Source organism: Schistocerca americana, chromosome 1 (assembly GCF_021461395.2).
Source record: "Schistocerca americana isolate TAMUIC-IGC-003095 chromosome 1, iqSchAmer2.1, whole genome shotgun sequence".
In the NCBI taxonomy this organism is placed as follows: domain Eukaryota; kingdom Metazoa; phylum Arthropoda; class Insecta; order Orthoptera; family Acrididae; genus Schistocerca; species Schistocerca americana.
Window position 1 is genome coordinate 1,029,754,370 of NC_060119.1, and position 18,198 is coordinate 1,029,772,567.

The following is an 18,198-nucleotide window of genomic DNA, read 5'->3' on the forward strand; positions in this document are numbered from 1 at the left end:
GATTAGCCTTGTCATTTTTCACCACATCTACATTTCAGCAGCTTCAATTCAGTTCCTTTCTAATTTATGCAGAGTCCAAATTTCACTTCCATATAACAGTGTACTCCATACAAATGATTTTGAAAGGGATTTCCTGACACCTATATTCATATATTTGTTGGTTAAAATGTTTTGTTAGTCATAAATTTGCCAAATCAAACCTTCTATTTTCTTCTCCTTGAGTTTTTATACCCTTTTCACATTTAACTTTAGTTTGTTTTACTGCTTGCTCACTGTACCAAGTGAAAAACAATTCTGTCTTACTCATCTCTTAATTACTACTTCCCTTTCATGTACTTTTACTGTTATAACTGTGTCTACTTAATTATTTTCGGTTTTTAAATTAATATAGAAATAGTTTTTATCTTGAATAGGTTTTAATAAACATTTGACAGTGATGACAATGAAACAAAAGTATTAGATCTACATCCATATTCTGCAAACTTGTGTGAAGTACATTGCACAAGATACATCCCATTACATCAGTTATTTTGACTTCCTCTTGTTCTAATCATATATGGAGTGGAGTAAGAGTGATCACTTGAGCACCTCTGTGCACACTGTTATTAATCTAACATTGTCCTTAAAACCCCTATGGGAGCGGTATGTAGGGGGTTTATAGTAAACTCCCAGATTCAGCACGTAAAGCTGGTTGTTGGAACACTGTAAGTAGTCTTTTTTAGGATTTTCATTAATTCAGTTTTACTTGTGATGCTGTCATAGATCTTAAGAGATCTTGAGATGTATTAGTTCCAAGTCTATTCATCATAAAACACATGGGCAACTAAAAACAGACAAACCATAAACAATCACTGTCAGAAGACTGCATTGAAAAAATTGTGAAAGCAAATGAAAATTATCTTTGGTGCCAACACTTACATTAAGGGGGGTAGGATGTCAAACGGGCTGACTTGGAGCAGGAGAGGAACCAGAGGACATTTTAATTTCCACTGTCTATACTTTTACAAGTAAATTCATAAAACTTTGTCAGCATGACCAGGAAGGATTCAGGATTCACACTCATAGCAGCGGAAGTTCAAAAACATAACAAAATAATTTTTCTTTACATGTGAAATTTCATAATTTTTTCACTTACTATTGGCTGCATTTGTTGCTATAGGTACACTTTTCTTAATAAGTAAGAGAGACTGTTCGATGAATTTTGCGCAGCATACAAACAATACTTACAGGTGTCTGAAGCTCTAGAATCTATTAATTTATGAAAAAATGAATGAGCTGTTATGTTTTAAACTTTATGTTTAGAAAAAAATCAAATTTTGTAGTTAATTATCTCAATTTTTACCACAGTTTTTAATAGATTTGGAAAATTCTAGACTTTCATACACCTGTAAGTATGGTTTGTATGCTGTGCAAAATTCATCAAAGAATCTCTTTTACTTGTGAAAAAAAAATGGACCTATAGCAACAAATGCAGCCAACAGTAAGTGAAAAAATGATGAAATTTCATATCTAAAAAAAAATTATTTTGTTATATTTTTGCACTTCCACTGCTATGAGTGTGAATCGTGAATCCTTCCTGGTCATGCTGACAAAGTTATATGAATTTATTTGTAAAATTATAGACAGTAGAAAGTAAAATGTCCTGTGGTGCCTCTCCTGCTCCAAGTCGGCCCATTTTACGTCCTACCCCCCTTAAATAGCAACAAGTATAAGATACAAAGACTTCTTTAAAGTTCATGCTAAGATAATTGTGAACAATATGTTACCACCAATACCAGCAGTTCCTCCATAATCAGGTTTTGCTCACAGGTAATGTACCATGAATCACTAGTTGTTTTTCTTAATTTCTTATCATAGTACTTGTTCATATGTAGCTTCTGCATTTGACATTACCTATAATGATCAGTCTCAATTCATCAGTGTTTTTCTCACATTCTTTTTGGGCTCTTCATATCATTTAAGAACAAAAGTATATTGTATATTGCAAGTTACATGAAACAAATTGTGTGCAAATCAAGGAACTTATACAACAGGGACTTATCACATGAGGCGGTGAAGCTATTAAGACGTTGACCTAATATTCAGGAGGAAGGGATTGCTCTATCCAGCTATTCTGATTTGGGTTTACCATGATTTTTCTGGATATCACAGCAAATGCTGGGTGGTCCATTAACCCAGGTCATGGCCAACCTTCTGTTCTGTCCCCGTAGGCTACATGTTCTATCCTTTAAAGCACTTTATGTATGTTATGTGTTGTATATTTTGGCCTATTGATTTGCATTATATTACACTGACAAGTCCTATATCATTGTGGGATCATCCTTGGAGAATAAAGGTAAATAAATAATATGTGTAACATCCATACTTTCATACTAATATTATAAATGCCAAACTCTGCCTGTTATGCCTTCATGATTAAACCACTGAACTAATTTCAATAAAATCTGGTCTGGAAATAGCTTAAATGCAGAGGACAAATACAGGCTATTTTAAAAAGTGTGTAGCTCAAGATATTTATTGTTTTTAAGACTATAACATGAAACTGGAACAATAGTTACTCTTTGAAAAAGTTATTTGCTTGTTGGAATGTGGGAGTAGCCAGTGATGCATGCTTCGTTTACTCCATGCAAGTGCAGTGAACGTTACATTTAAGTCTTTAATCTTTCACTGTTAGTTCAGTTAGTTTTCTTTTCCAAGTCAGAAAAATAAAGTATTTTGTGCAAAGCTGTATGTGGGTTTAATTTGTTGCCTACATAATTGGTGACCCCGGGAAAAATAAGAAACGTTCTCGCTACTTAATATTGTGCAGCAGTTTTGCCAAAGGTGGAAGAAGCTAACAAAATTTTGCAAGCAACGAACAGTGAGATACGACAGCTTACAATACCGAAGAATGATAGCAAAAGAGACTCCATGAATTTGCAAACTCCAGTAGTAGCAGCCACACCACAAGCATACTCAAATGCCAAAGATTTTTCATGCAAGAAGGTGCCATTATCGGCTGCACCACGGTTGCAGTTAAGAGTGCCTCCATTCATGCCTATGCAACCAGATGTATGGTTTGCAATAATAGAGAATATCTTCAAGCAACAATGCATAACCAGAGACCGCGAAAAATTCACTCTCGCAATTAGCAACCTGGATCAGAGGGCAACAGCGATAGCCTCGATCATACATCCGCCGCTCCAACAATCATACAACACACTTAAAATGGCATTGATTCCTCACTGCATGAAATTACCTGAACAGAGCCTTTCCCAGGTGATGTTTCAGGAGAAATGTGGGGACAGAAGTTCATCTGAATTTTGGGGACCTTTACGCACTATAGTCAACAAATATGAATTGTTACTACATGTCTGGCGACAGCAGCTTCCTCATCAAGTTCAACTGATGTTGACTGTATATGAAGGACAGTGTCTTGACAAACAACTGCAAATAGCTGACAGAGCTTTTGCTACTCTACGGTTGACACTCGTAGTGTCTGTAGCAACGTCACCTGCCACCTCTGCAACAGAAGCCACTGATGACTCATCAGAATGGTTAGAAGAACCGAAGTTTATCTGTGCAGCCACAGGTTACAGACAAAAACCAGGCATCATTGAGGGGATCAGGAAACTGCAAGATGTGATGGAAAATATGACTACTTGGCTACATAACTTGGAACTGCAGACATCCACCAGGTTCACCAGTAACATGAAGAGGTCACACACCAAACAGGATCAAGCTCACACCAACAATTTTTGCTGGTATCACAGATGATTCGGGCCACTAGCTACAGATGCACAAAATCTTGTGGATACCTAAATGAAGAAGGCACCCGCTCTAGGTACCAAGGTCTGTGGAGCTCACGAACGGCGCCGTATACGAATGAGGAACCAGGTCACAGTTGCAGACAGCAACACACAAAATCAAGATAAGGCACTTGAAGGCTTTCTGTATGCTGCACCTTTATGCCACTCTGCATCACCTTGGGAGTGTAAGCTAACATTGCACAGATTACAAGTGGTGAATAGACCCTCAGGCCTCAACTTCCTAGTAGACACTGGCTCATAAGTGAGTACCTTGCCAGCCCTGACCTTTGTTAAGAAGGACATGTGGGAGCCTTTGAAACTGATAGCAGTTAACAATTCAAGTATAAACATGTACGGTTATAAAGAGCTTGTAATAGATATTGGTTTATTTAGCTGTTATAAGTGGAATTTTGTATTAGCAGATATTTTACAACCGATCTTAGGCACAGATTTCTGTCTCATTTTTCACTCACCATGGACTTGACAAATAACTCTCGTGCTACCGGATCAAATAGGGGCATGATAAAAGGTTTTTGGTGCAGTGTGGCAGAGGCTGTTTTAGGAGGAGTCAGTAGCTCAGCTATACAGTCTCCCCCACAAGAAGCCATAAAGACTCCAGTAGTTAAACATAATATAGTGCATTATATAGCACCACCCAAGGTCCGCCAGTATCAAGACATGTCCACAGACTATCCCCAGAGCGATTAGTGGAGACAAAAGCAATATTTGAGGAAATAGTCCAGGCTGGAATAAGTAGAAAGTCTGACAGTTTTTGAGTGTCCCCTCTCCACCTGGTACACAAGAAAGACAGCTCATGGCATCCCTATGGTGACTATGACTGATTGAACATGAGAACAATCCTGGATAAGTACCCATACAAAACATTCAAGAGTTTACCTACGCTCTAGCAGGTGTGAAAGTATTCTCAGTACTGGATTGTCGTAAGGCATACAATCAGATTCCTGTGGCTTCGACTGACATGCCAAAGATGGCAGCAATCACATCCTTTGGGCTATTCTAATTTCTGTTTATGCCATTTGGATACAGAATTGTGGTCCAATTCTGGCAAAGATTCATTGAAGATGTGCTCCAGGGATTGCCTTTCTGTTATGCAGATCTGGATGATATTTTGGTAGTCTCAGAGGATATGCAATCACATGATAGACATATTCAGGAGGTACAACAGAGGCTTGACAAATATGGAGTAGTGTTAAATGAGTGCAAATGCATCATCGGCAAGAGTCAATTAACTTTTCTTGGCTATATAGTCTCCGCCGGAGAAGATCAACGTGTTGCGCAGCCTACCCAAACCTACAGACTACAAACAGCTTAGGCATTATCTCAGTATGGTAAGTTTTACCGGTGTCATTTACCAATCAGTGCTGAAACACAGGCCCTGCTTATGAATGCCCTGGCTGGTAAGATTACTACAGGAAAGAAAAAGCTGCAATGGACACCAGAAATGACCAAAATGTTTGTCGACTTACAAAGAAGCGTAGAGGAGACAATGTTGCTCACACGCCCCGTACCTGGAGCACCATTGAGTATTGTTGTAGATGTCAACCAGGTCACAGTTGGTGCAGTCTTGTAACAACAAGTCGATGGACATTGGCTACCTTTGCAACTCTGACAGACAAAATGGAGTGCATATGACAGAGAGTTTATAGCAACATATGAAAGTGTCAAACATTTCCGCCCATATATTGAAGCCAGGCCAGTAACAGTTTTCACTGATCATAGACCTATAGTGTCAGCTTTCAGTAACATTAGCGATAAGTGCTCACTGTGGCAGTTCCGGTACATAGAGTTTGTCGGTCAATTCACTGCGGGTATAAGGCACATCAGAGGTGCAGAGAATCTGGTTGCAGATTACTTCAATCATGTTTGCAGTGTGACCAGCACAATAAACTATGAAGAACTCGCGACATTGCAGGAAGTGGATCTGGATCCACAGAAGCTATTGACGGATCACACGAAAGGGTTACACTTACAGCCGATACTCATGCCGGGAAGAAGGCTTATATTATGGTGTGATATATCAAGAAAGAAGTCATGCCCGTACATTCCACAACAATTTCGTAAGGTGGCATTTGACAGTGTTCATGGCCTGGCACACCCAGGGGCAAGTGCCATGATCAAGTTACTGACAGCATGTTTCGTCTGGCCATCAACAAAAAATGATGCCAGGGAATGGGCTCACACATGCCTACAGTGCCAGCACTGCAAAGTAGGACAGCATGTTCATGAGGAAATTGGGAATTTCACAGTATCGTCAGCAAGATTTGCCCATGTCCATCGGGACTTAGTGGGTCCACTCCCAGTTTTGGATGGCTATAAATACTTGTTAACAATGGTAGACAAATACACGAGATGGATGGAGGCCTTTCCAATCACTGACATAGCGGCAGAAATGGTGGCAAAGGCGTTTGTCTCTCAATGGCTGGAACGCTTTGGGTGCCCTCTTCATATCACAACAGCTCATGGTCGCCATTTCAAGTCTAGTCTGTTCAACGAGCTAGCTAATTTATGTTGGTTCCAGCACTACCATACAACAAGCTACCATCCAGCAAGCAATAATATGGTGGAGAGGTGGCACCGGACATTGAAGGCATCTCTCATGTGTCATCAAAGAAGCTGGACAGAAGCCATGCCATTGGTTCTCCTTGGATTACGGACCGCATATGAGATGGACATTAGTGTCTCAGTGGTGGAATTGGTGTATGGGGAATCATTGAGAATCCCTGCAGATTATGTATCTGCCGCCAGTTGACCAATGCCAACAAACCTCTCATCACTGATACATGAAATCCGTCAGCATGTTGAAAAAACGAGAAGCCCTATAATATCTAGACATGGTGAGTGATAAGTTTTCAAACATAAGGCATTGGCAGACTGTACACATGTCATGCTCCTACAGATTCAGTCAGAGCGCCACTACAGCCTCCATATACTGGACCTTATCGAATAGTACGATGCAACACACATACTATGGACATCTCACAGAACAACAAAACTATTAGAGTGCCCACAGAAAAGGTAAAACCACCATGAGTATTACCAGAACTGGAGTATGATGACACTGAATAGGATGGGAAGGACCAAAGTTTGGAACTCACTATGCATGATATGTCAGAAGAACCCATGCCAAGAGGACATGGAACCACAATGCAACAGCCCACGCTGGCTCCCTCATCCTCGCAGCAACAAGTCGTCCGTACGAGAGTGGGGAGACAAGTCAATTTTAAGTACCCATTTATCCTGGATGCTCCGCACTTTAAGGGGGGGGGGGCTGTGTGGAAACGTGGTGGGAGTTTCCATTGATGCGTGCTTTGTTTACTCCATGCAAGTGCAGCAAACATTAGATTTAAGCCTTTACTCTTTGACTGTTAGTTCAGTTAGTTTTCTTTTCTTAGTTGGAAAAATAAAGTATTTTGTTCAAAGCTGTATGTGGGTTTAATTTGTTGCTTACATGCTCTTTGGCTTTTGAACATCATCACTTTTATAAAAAAAACTTTAATTGTTTGATATATTCTTTGTAATATAATGCAACATAATGAGTACAATCATGCCTCTTCATGTAGAACATGGGAGGCTTTTAATGAGGCTGCATTTGATTGTGGTATGCAAGGGCAGCTGCAGATCACAGGCAGACATTTGAGGGTAGCTAACATTACTGCACTTACAGTTATTATAAAATTTGTGCCACACCGAACCGTAAGTTATGTAATGTCAGTATAACACTATTTGATAATTTCAGAAAGCCATATTTTATTTTAGTACTGTCACCACCACTCATCATAACAAACCTAATGACATGTGTCTACAGCTATGTTCTTGTTGTTAGTGTAGCTGTCCCTTGATCACTGGGTTAAGAGCTCAATTCCCAGCTAGTTTGAATTTTGTCAATTTGAGCCTGGGTGGGTGCGTTGTCCGTATCATCATTTTATTATCATCATGAATGTGCAAATCATCAAAGTGGCATCAAATAAAAAGACTTGCACAAGTTGGCCAAACATCCTGAACTGGGTCTTCAAGCCAGTAAAACCAAACACACATTTCTTTTCATTTTACTCATATGCAAGCACAACTATGAGTAACAGCTACAATGCAGTGCTTATACAATCCTCAAAATGTTTAATCCTTTCTTCCATACTAATACAGTAGAACACCAGTATTGCAAACTAATTGGGGGTGTTATCTGTTTGAATTTGGAAATGCATTGAATATATACAAATACAGTTACTATATAGGATTACCAGCCACAAGGAAATGTAGCCTAGTGATGTGAGACAGTGGCAATGTAGCGGTAGCGACATGAGGAAGTGGCAAAGTTGTGTATACCATGCACAGTACTCTACAACAAGAGAATAACATAGCTAACTGCATGTAGTTGTGTTGCTACCTAGTTCAGGGTAATTGTTGAGGGTCCTTGGATATTGAGAAGATGATAGACTTGTCCATTATATAGTTTATTGTAATGGTTCACATTGGTACACCGTGTTACATGTTAGCTTACACCCACAAGTAAATGAACTGGGAATGACTGGGAACAGCATGTAGGGACAAAGATGTAAAACACAGTGAACGATACATGTACAGGGTGGTGCACGAAATGTGTTACCATTTTGTTTTTGAATATAAACTTTATTGTCAATACAATCTGAAAGGACCATATACTACAATGAAGAGCCATCCATGGAGATTTGTTCTAACTCAGCACATGCTCAATATGTCCACCATTTCGTTTCCTAACTTCCTTCAAACAAACACTGAAGTTAATGATTGCCCTACGGCACGGGTCTTCCGTAATTTCGCTGCAAGCTTGAAGAATAAGTCTTCTGAGCTCCATTAAATCACGTGGACATTTCAGGAAAATTTTTTCCTTTAGGTACCCCCAAAGAAAAAAGTCACATGGATTGAGGTCAGGACTATTGGGGGGCCAATTTTGTCCGTTATTGAAGAGACCTGGAAACCTGAGTGAAATGATCCGCATGTCGAAATGCTCGTGTAAAAACTCCAACACAGTGTTTGCAGTATGTGGCCTTGCTCCATCTTGCATAAACCACTGCGTGTTGAAGGGCAAGGCAGTAGCAAGGAGCTGTGGAATGAAGCTATTGCGAAGCACGCTCAAATAACGCTCGCTGTTCACAGTTTCTTCAAAGAAAAAGGGTCCAATAAGTCCGTGACTGGAAATTGCTGCCCACGCTGTAATCCTCGGAGCATAATGTTGTTGTTCATAGCACTTGTGGGTTTTCAGTGGCCCAAAAGTGTACATTTTGTTTGTTAACCACACTGTCTAAATGAAAATGCACCTCGTCTGAAAACCAACCGTTGTTGAGAGTTTCTTCCCTATCCTCTGCCCACTGAGCAAACAGTAGTCTCTGCTGCTTATGTTCTTCAGTGAGCTTCTGTGCACAGGTCATCTTGTGTGGGTACATATGGAGGTCTCTTTTAAGAATGCATTGAACGGAGCATCTGGATATTCCCAGTTGCACTGCTGCCTTTCTACACAATTTCCCATGACTTCTCTGTACAGCAACTCATACCGCTTCAATATTCTCTGGCGAACAAACATGCTTAGGCTGAGGTCGCTTCGCTTCCAATACTGTTCCTTCCTGTACAAATTTATTGTACAACCTGTGGATAGTCTTCTTGCAAGGGACCCATCGTGTGTTAAACTGTTGTCAAAAATGCCTCTGAGTCACAACAAGGCTTTTCGTTTCATGAAAAAGTAACACAATTCCCAATCGTTGCTGTGTCATCAGTCTTCCATTGTTCTTCCATTGTCAGCCACTGCTGCTTACTAGTCTCCTAGCGGCAGTATCATGAATTACACGTCATTTTGTAAGTCATTTGTTTTTCCAAGCTCTGCTGGTACTGCTGTAGAGATCCCAGTGGGATATCTAATGTGCTTCGTAAATTGTGAAAGAAACAATTGGTAACACATTTCGTGTGCCACCCTGTACATAGTTAACCACATATCAATATCATTTAAATAGGTTTGACCAGCTTAACACCCAAACTTCAAAACATTTAAATGATGTTCTTAAAAAATACCTAGACCCATACAGTCCAAAAAAATGATAATGTTCTTTTTTTTTTTTTTTTTCAATACCTTTGTCATTATGTCAGCAGGCATATCAGCTGTTTGTAAGTAAACAGTTTTTACAATTTTATTGGGCACAGCTTCCCTTATAAACTGATGTCAAACATCAATGTGCTTTGACCTTTTATGATTGGAAGTATCTACAGATAAGTTCAGTGCACTCTGATTATCATTGAATAATGTGACATACTTATTATGGCTTCTCAGTTCATGTAACAAGTTCCTTAAATAAATAGCCCCCCCACAAGCTTCTGAAAGAGCCATATATTCAGCTTCTGTGCTAGAAAGAGCAGGTTTTTTGCTTAGCGCTCTGCCATGACACTACAGACCCACATAGTTTGAAAATAAAACCAGTGTATTATTTTCTGTCTAAAGGACAATTGGTTCAATCTGCATCTACATATACACATAATTCTGAATCTCCTTTCCTAAACTTTAGACCATAATTCTTAGTTTCCTTCAGTTATTTCAAAATTCACTTAGCATATATCCAATGTTTTTCAGTTTAAGAATTATTGAACTGGCTTAAGTAGCTCACACTGAAAGAGATGTCAGGTCTTGTAAGTACTGATAAATACATTAAGCTACCAATTAGGGCTTGATAAGGTATATCACTAGTTTTAGTTTCTTTTTCATTTCGAAAATAAAGCTTTGTTTCAACAGAAGTCTTTACAGTTTTACAATTTATCATGTTGAACTTTTTCAATAACTGATCAATATAGTTCTCTTGACTTAAAGCTAATACTCCAATAGCTTTATCATATTTGATTTCCATCTCCCAAACAGCTTTTAGCCAGTCCTAAATCCTTTACTTTGAACTCTGAACTTAGCTTATGTTTCAAACATTCAGTCTCACTTGAGTCATGTGAAAAAATATAGAAGTTATCCACATATAAAGCTACCAAAGTAACTAAGCAGTAATGTTTTGTAAACAAGGAAGGTTCTAAATCAGATCTTTTGTAACCTAGACAGCTTAAGACATCATGTACTCTCTCATTCCATACTCTGGATAATTGTTTTAAACCATACATAGCCCTTTTTAACTTCAAAACCTTTCTTTTATCATTATATAGATTTAATCCTTCAGGTTATTGTAAGAAAATATCCTCTTTGAGAAAACCATTTGAAAAAGCAGTTTTAACATCAAGATGTGCAATGTTCAAATCTAGTTCAATGGATAAAGCCATTAGAAGTCTAAGTGTTGAATGCCTTACCACAGGAGAAAAGTACACATTATAATCAACTCCAGTTATCTGAGCGAATCCTTTTGCCACAAGTCTGGCGTGATGCTGTACTTCACCATCACTGTTGATTTTTTTCTTAAACACCCACTTACACTGCACAACACTTGCACTTTGTGGTACGTTTACTATTTCCCAGGCATTTCTTTTCTTCAAATGCCTGTATCTCTTCATTTATTGCACATTTCCATTCTTCTGCATCAGGTCCGCTAAGGGCATCCTGCACGGTTGTTGGATCCTCGAGCTGATCTGAAGTTCCAGCAGAAAAATAAACCTTGTAACCATCAAATCTTCTATTTGGTTTGGGCTGCCTTTGTGATCTTCTGACATTTTTCACTATATCTTCTTGCATAACACATTTTATATCATCAGTTGCCAACTTTTGGCCCTAAAAGCACTACTAGTTGTGGTGACCTCTTCTTCCATGCCAAGAAGCTTACTTTTGATCGTGTCCATTGTGATTGGAATTCCTGAGTGCTCAATTTCCATTATCATGGGAGAATATTTTTCCGGCAATCCTGCTAGCAGTACTGAACCAATCCATTCATCATTAATAGCAAAACCTGTTCCACATAATTTCTGACCATTATCTACTATCTGGTCCACATTGCTCATTATTGAATCACATTTCTCTAGACATGTTGATATCAGTGTTCTCAATAAATTTATTCTTCTTGCAAAACTAGAGTCATCAAACACTGACTTCAGTTTCTTCCACAAGTCCACTTTCGTATTTGCTTCTCTTGTGTGCACATTTAAAGATGGATCAATGATAAGAATTATCTTCACTTTGCCCTTCGAATCTTCTGATGAAACTACTTCTGAGACACACTTCACTAATCCATTGAGAATAAACACATTTTCAATAGCAAACACCCAATCTCTGTAGTTCTCACATCCTTTTAGATTTGGCACATTAATTAGATAATTCATCGCCATATTTTCCACCTCAAACGATTCTTCTTTGTGACAACAGCACACTGGATTTTGAATCACAACACGTGAGTTTTAATCAGCGATTCCTGATACTTTTAACAATCGTTTATCTGTGTATCTGAGCCCTTAACCTGTTGAGGTTCCATGGATATTGAGAACACGATAAACTTGTGCACATTATGTAACTTATTGTAATGGTTCTCATTGGTACACTTCGCTACATATTAGCTTACACACACACAAGTAAATGAACTCGGAACGACTGGGAACAGCATGTAGGGGCAAAGATGTAAAACACAGTCAAAGATACATATACATAGTTAACCACATATCAATATCATTTAAATAGATTTGACCAGCTTAACAGTAATTAAAGCACAGTTTGTCTGGCAACTGTTAATGGATTGTTAATGGATATCCTATATACAGTATACAGAACAAATTCGGAAGACATATACAATGCCGTGGTCATGCTTTTTGTTCATAAATTAATACTCTATACATAAAACATACACAATGCCAAGCAAACAAAAACATAGTTCCTGCTTGGTACATTAAAAGAAAAAGTGAAAGTGCTTAAGCAGTTTGACACTGGTGAAAGTGTTACCAAATTGGCTACTGTATTTTATGTTGGGAGAGCCACAATCAGTGACTGGGAAAAAAGGGGATGGGAAATTAGAAGCTTCTGTAATAGAACTAGTGAAAAAACTTTGGAACAATCCCACAACTCCACCATGTCATCATATGATAAAACTGACAAAGCAATTTTCTTGTAGTTTACTCAGGAAATTTAAAAGTTGTACTCTTTGGCAGTACACTGATTCAAATAAAGGCTTTGCAACTGAACAAACTTATGAATGGTGATCCAGCATTTATTGTCAGCAATGGTCGGTTAGTGGGATGGAAGAAGAGACACAGGATATTTGTGGGAGTAGAGGTGACAAAGGTGTGACATGTATGCTTAACTTCAGGAGGCCCAGAGCAGTTGCAATTGAACCTGATCCAAATATCACTTGTTACCTGGTTAAACATACTGTGAGCTAAAATACCACAGCACTCATAGGGATGGAGTGGTATCAGGGGAGGAAAGGGATGGCATGTTATCGTAACTCTGGAATGCACAGAGAGATTTCAACCAAATATGGTCTAGAAACAAAAATGTTGTTGAGGTAAGACACCACTAGCACCTTGTTTGGGGTTTGGGGGGAGGGGGAAGTGGTGACATGTAAGCAGTTCTGAAATGACTGGAGAAAAACGTTTTATGAATATGGCTTAAAATCTGGAAAAAACCACTGGGTATTGGGACAGGGTAGATAAGACACCTTTACCACCACTTGGAATGAGAATGTGGTTGACAAGGTGTTGACATGTTAAAATAATTGGAAATAATTTATGTTAATGTCAAATATATAATTTTTTTTGTTACTAGGTCACATTTGCTGTCTTTTCATCTCCAGAAGTTTGGATGAAATATGATGTGTGGAGGAACTGGTTGACATATAACTGATTGAATTTGATGAATATTGGTATCATACTCATGGTATTTTGGTTTTCTGGGTAATCGCTGGTATCAAATAAGTTACATTTGTGAAGTCTCCTGTACAATTTCAGTCATAACAACTAATTTAAGTAACATGCAGTCAATGAAGGAAGGAAAGAAGAAACAATGCTAATAGCCCAGCATCTTTCTCACATCAAGATGATAGAGATGGAGCACTACTATTGTTAGGAGAGGGGAGGAGCCACGGTCTTGTTGTAGGAGCGATTTGCCTAAAGTGTTGTAGGTAAATCATGGAAAACACCTGTCCTGAAGTTGCAGACAATCCTCCCACCGCCTCTTAGAACCAACTACAAAGCAACACCCCCTCATTGCCCAGTATCATCCTGGACTGGAACAACTGAACTATATCCTTTGTCAGAGGATTGTATCTCATCATGCCTTGAAATGAGGGATATCCTACCCAAGATCCTTCCAAACCTTGCCAAAGTGGTGTTACATTGCCCACATAATCTACACAACATCCTAGTCCATCCTTACGCCACTCTTGCTCCCAACCCCTTTCCTCAGGGAATCACATTCCTGTGGAAGACTAAGGTACAAGACCTGCCCAGTCCATCCTCCCAGCACTTACTACTCTAGTCCTGTTGCTGGCTTATTGTATCCCATCAGAGGCAGAGCTACCTCTGAAATCATTCATATCACATACCATCTCTGCTGCAGATACTGCACAGCTTTTTACATCACTATGATTACCAACCAGCTGTCCACCAGGAAGGATGGCCACCACCAAACAGGTGCCAAGAACAAAGTCAACTACACGGCTGCACAATGTGCAGCTGAGTATAACAGGCTCAGTTTCAATGGCTGCTTCAAAAACTGTGTGATCTGAATCCTTCACTCCACCACCAGCTTCTCTGAACTATGCAGGTGGGAGTTATCTTTGCAACACATCCTTAACTCCTTCGACTGTCCTGGCCTCAATCTCCAGTAACCCACTAGTGCCACACCCTTTACCCAACAATTTCACCTTCCTCTGCCCTCCCGCACCCTGCCAATTCACATCCCCAAGTCACCCACAGCATGTGCCACTGTACAACAGCCCTGACAACTGTATTCTGCATGCCTAACACATGCACCTGCCATCTCTGCCTAGCTGGCAAACCAGCTGCCTCCCTCTGAGCCACTAACCTTCCCCCTTCCCCCCACTCCTCACACTGTCTCTTGCCTCTCTTTCCCCCCATCCATCTCTCCTGACACAACCCCTGCACCAACCTAATCCACCTGTCGAAATGGAGCAATGTAGCACTGCTCGTCCTGCCAGTGCCATGTAGAAGCATAGGTGTGTGTTTGTGTGTGTGTGTGTGTGTGTGTGTGTGTGTGTGTATGTGTGTGCATGCATGCGTGTGTGTTTGTGAGCTCAAATTGTTCCTGTTGATGACCCAATGCTTCTGTTCTTTGTCGAGTGGTCTCTTTTATTCCAGAGTATTTGTATTCTACTGGAATATACCTACAAAACCAAATTACTTTACTTTTATTTTCTGTATTATATATTATTCCATTATTGATTGATATTTTTGCAGCAAGCATTACCCTTCTGTAAATGCTTTTGTGTCTAGAAACTGTGAGTTAAAGTAGTATTATTGTAATGAACTGTGAGGTTAAAGTGTCTTGGAGAATATTCTGACATCCACAGTTATTCATCTGTTTTCCATAGCTGCTGTTATTGAAGGGGTTACTTATATATATATATATTTTCAATTTAAATAATTTGTAGAAGTTAGAGAACTTGGCATTGTTTTTTTATATACTTCATCCAAAGTTTGATTTGCCAATGCCCTAGAAAAAAACATTAGCTTTACTATGTGACAGTTATAATCAGAGAGACCAAGACCTTATATAAATATTTTACATTTTTCCCTATCAAAATCTGTAAGCCCATGGTCTCAGACTGATGCTGATCTTTCATGTATCAGTGTATAATCAGTTTTTACCATTTGTGCCACACAATAAGTGTTCAAAAACATTTAGGAAGTTGTTACACGTTTTGCCCTCAATATCTATGCTAATATTCATGTCTCCACATATTATTATGATAGTTTTCGGGGTTCATACACTTTCCAGCACTTAAGTTAATTTGTAGTAGAAAAAAAGTGTCCAGATTACCATTAAGTTGATGGATCACAAACAGAATGATTAACTTCTTATGAATGTCTAGCTTTGTTAGTTCAGAATCTGCCAATTCAAAATGTTTATCTACACTAATTGTGATCATATCTTCACTAGCTTGAAAATGTGCAACACATCTGATATATGTGGAAGCAAGTGTTCCAAATATGTGACAATCAGAGTGGGAGGGTCTTTGTCTGCTAGTGGTGACATTTATAAGGAATGAGTCCATACAGGACAGTTGACACATCAGTAAACAGCAGACTACCTTCATTTTGGAAAGATAGGGTACATCATGTTATTATTGTGATGCTAATCGAAAAGTTTGTTCTTGCTTTTGTTCCTTGCTTGTTCATCCATGAAATAACATGCTACCAGCTTGAAATTGGTCAGTTGCTTGTGCTTCATTGCAAGACAGAAGGTGACGGCATGGCATGCCACAGAAAGGAAGAAATTCTACAGTTTTCTTCTCTATTCTCTCCACTTGTAACATGATCACCGGAGAACCCCTAGGCTTCTTTTTTTTTTTTTCTGCACTACATTCCTATATAAATCTCTTGTATCTACTTTTTGAAATAAGTCTTCAACACACATGATCTTTTAATTTTCTTCATTTATTCATAAAAAGCTGTGACTATACTGTCAGACTGCTTCAGAACAACTCACTATTAATAACTCATTCAAATTACTGCTTTGGCCTGACTCTGCCCCTCCTATACTTCTGACACTACAAGTTCAGGAATAAATCAGAAGTTGGTCAAACGGATATCAACTGCGTTTTTTAAAATAGGAACCCCCATTTTTTATTACATGTTTGTGTAGTAAGTAAAGAAATCTGAATGTTTTAGTTGGACCACTTTTTTCGATTTGTGATAGATGGTGCTGTAATAGTCACAAACATATGGCTCACAATTTTAGATGAACAGTTGGTAACAGGTAGGTGTTTTAAATTAAAATACAGAACGTAGGTATGTTTGAACATTTTATTTCGTTTGTTCCAATGTGATACATGTACCTTTGTGAACTTATCATTGGCCCGGTCACTATCAATGGACCACCCTTATTACATTAACAAACAGCAAAATAATAATATGAAAGTTTGTAAACCTTCACAGTTGATTCAGTGTCTCATGATACTCCAATATTCTCTTATTACCTCATTGCATAAACACATAGTTCATGACAGTGTGAAATAAAAGTCTTGAGCTATGTGATCTCTCACTAATCCTATCTAGTCAGACTTCACAACTAATATTTTCACATACACTTGTTATTCTGACTTATTTTCTCCTCCATCTTTGAAGAGTATCAATTAGGAGCCTGCTCAGGCCCTTGCTCATGAGCAGAACTGGTTCTTCATCAGTGCTGTGATTTATCTGTTGCTCATGTAACTATCGCTTCTGACAATACTTTATGTGCAAGAAAATTTGCAAGATGTACAGTGGTATGATTCCTTGCTAAATCACAGTATATTAATCTCTGTTTAGAGACAGACAAGAGTCTGCTACTAATGAAAGCTGTATATTGTCCAAACTAACCTTACAATTGCTGATTAATTTTCTGTGCTTACAATATTTCTGTGGATATTGATAGTTGCTTCCAGCCTACAGAAAGTAAGACATTGTGTGTTGCTTCTCCTGTGATTGGTCATTTATTACTTTCACCAACATCTTTCTGTTGATGTAGTAAGATACTGTTTCTAAAACTGTGTACACTTACTTTCCCTGTCAGTTGCATTGTGCACATTAAGACACCCCATCTCTTTTTTGTCAATAAATTAAAAAAAATACAAGTAATAAATGAAAAGCTACAGGATTAATCCTACAGAACTTGCACAACACTGTGCTTTTCATTTATTGTTACACTGTTCTACCAACAAGTGTTGGAAGCATCAGCTAACATAAACTTACATCTATTTCTTTTTTTGTGCATAATATTTTTTTTATTTTGTGGACTGATACATTTTGTGTTTCCCAGGATGGTGGTTGCAAAGCTGGCACCTTTGGCAAATATCCTGCTCATTCAGAGGATAAGTATTTCCCTCCAATAGAGTCTGTACCAAGAACGATGTCTTCAAATGTATTTTATCCACAAATGAACATCAGGAGCATGCAGACGAGATCTATTGTCAATTATAATGTAGACTTTGGTGTAAATGCTGAGAACTGGAGGAAGTGTGGCCTTATTGTGTACACACAATAAACTGTAATTTGATTATAAACTAAAACAGCTGATCATTATTGCTCTTATTGCAGGTAAGCACTTCTATACAGGGTGTTACAGAATGACATTTAAAAATTTGGGAGGTTGTAGAGGAAGACAGATTGAGTCTTTCGTACAAGGAACCTGTGGCCAGAAATGAGAAATTTAGTTTGGACAGCAATCACTGGGCTGTTAAAATGCATGCAATACATGTATGAGAAGTTGACAGACATGATTATCAGTGAATATTTGGGCTGC

At 38.7% G+C, this 18,198-nt stretch overlaps 1 protein-coding gene across 1 annotated transcript in view; it reads left to right on the plus strand.

Moving 5' to 3' along the window:
• LOC124596054 (UPF0602 protein C4orf47 homolog) overlaps nucleotides 1-17,940 on the plus strand; it is a 151,941-nt gene extending 134,001 nt beyond the window's left edge. The window contains exon 7 of the mRNA XM_047135033.1: nucleotides 17,716-17,940. Coding sequence (XP_046990989.1) covers nucleotides 17,716-17,940 — 225 coding nt within the window. The remainder of the gene's footprint in view (nucleotides 1-17,715) is intronic.
• The last annotated feature ends 258 nt before the right edge of the window (nucleotides 17,941-18,198 follow it).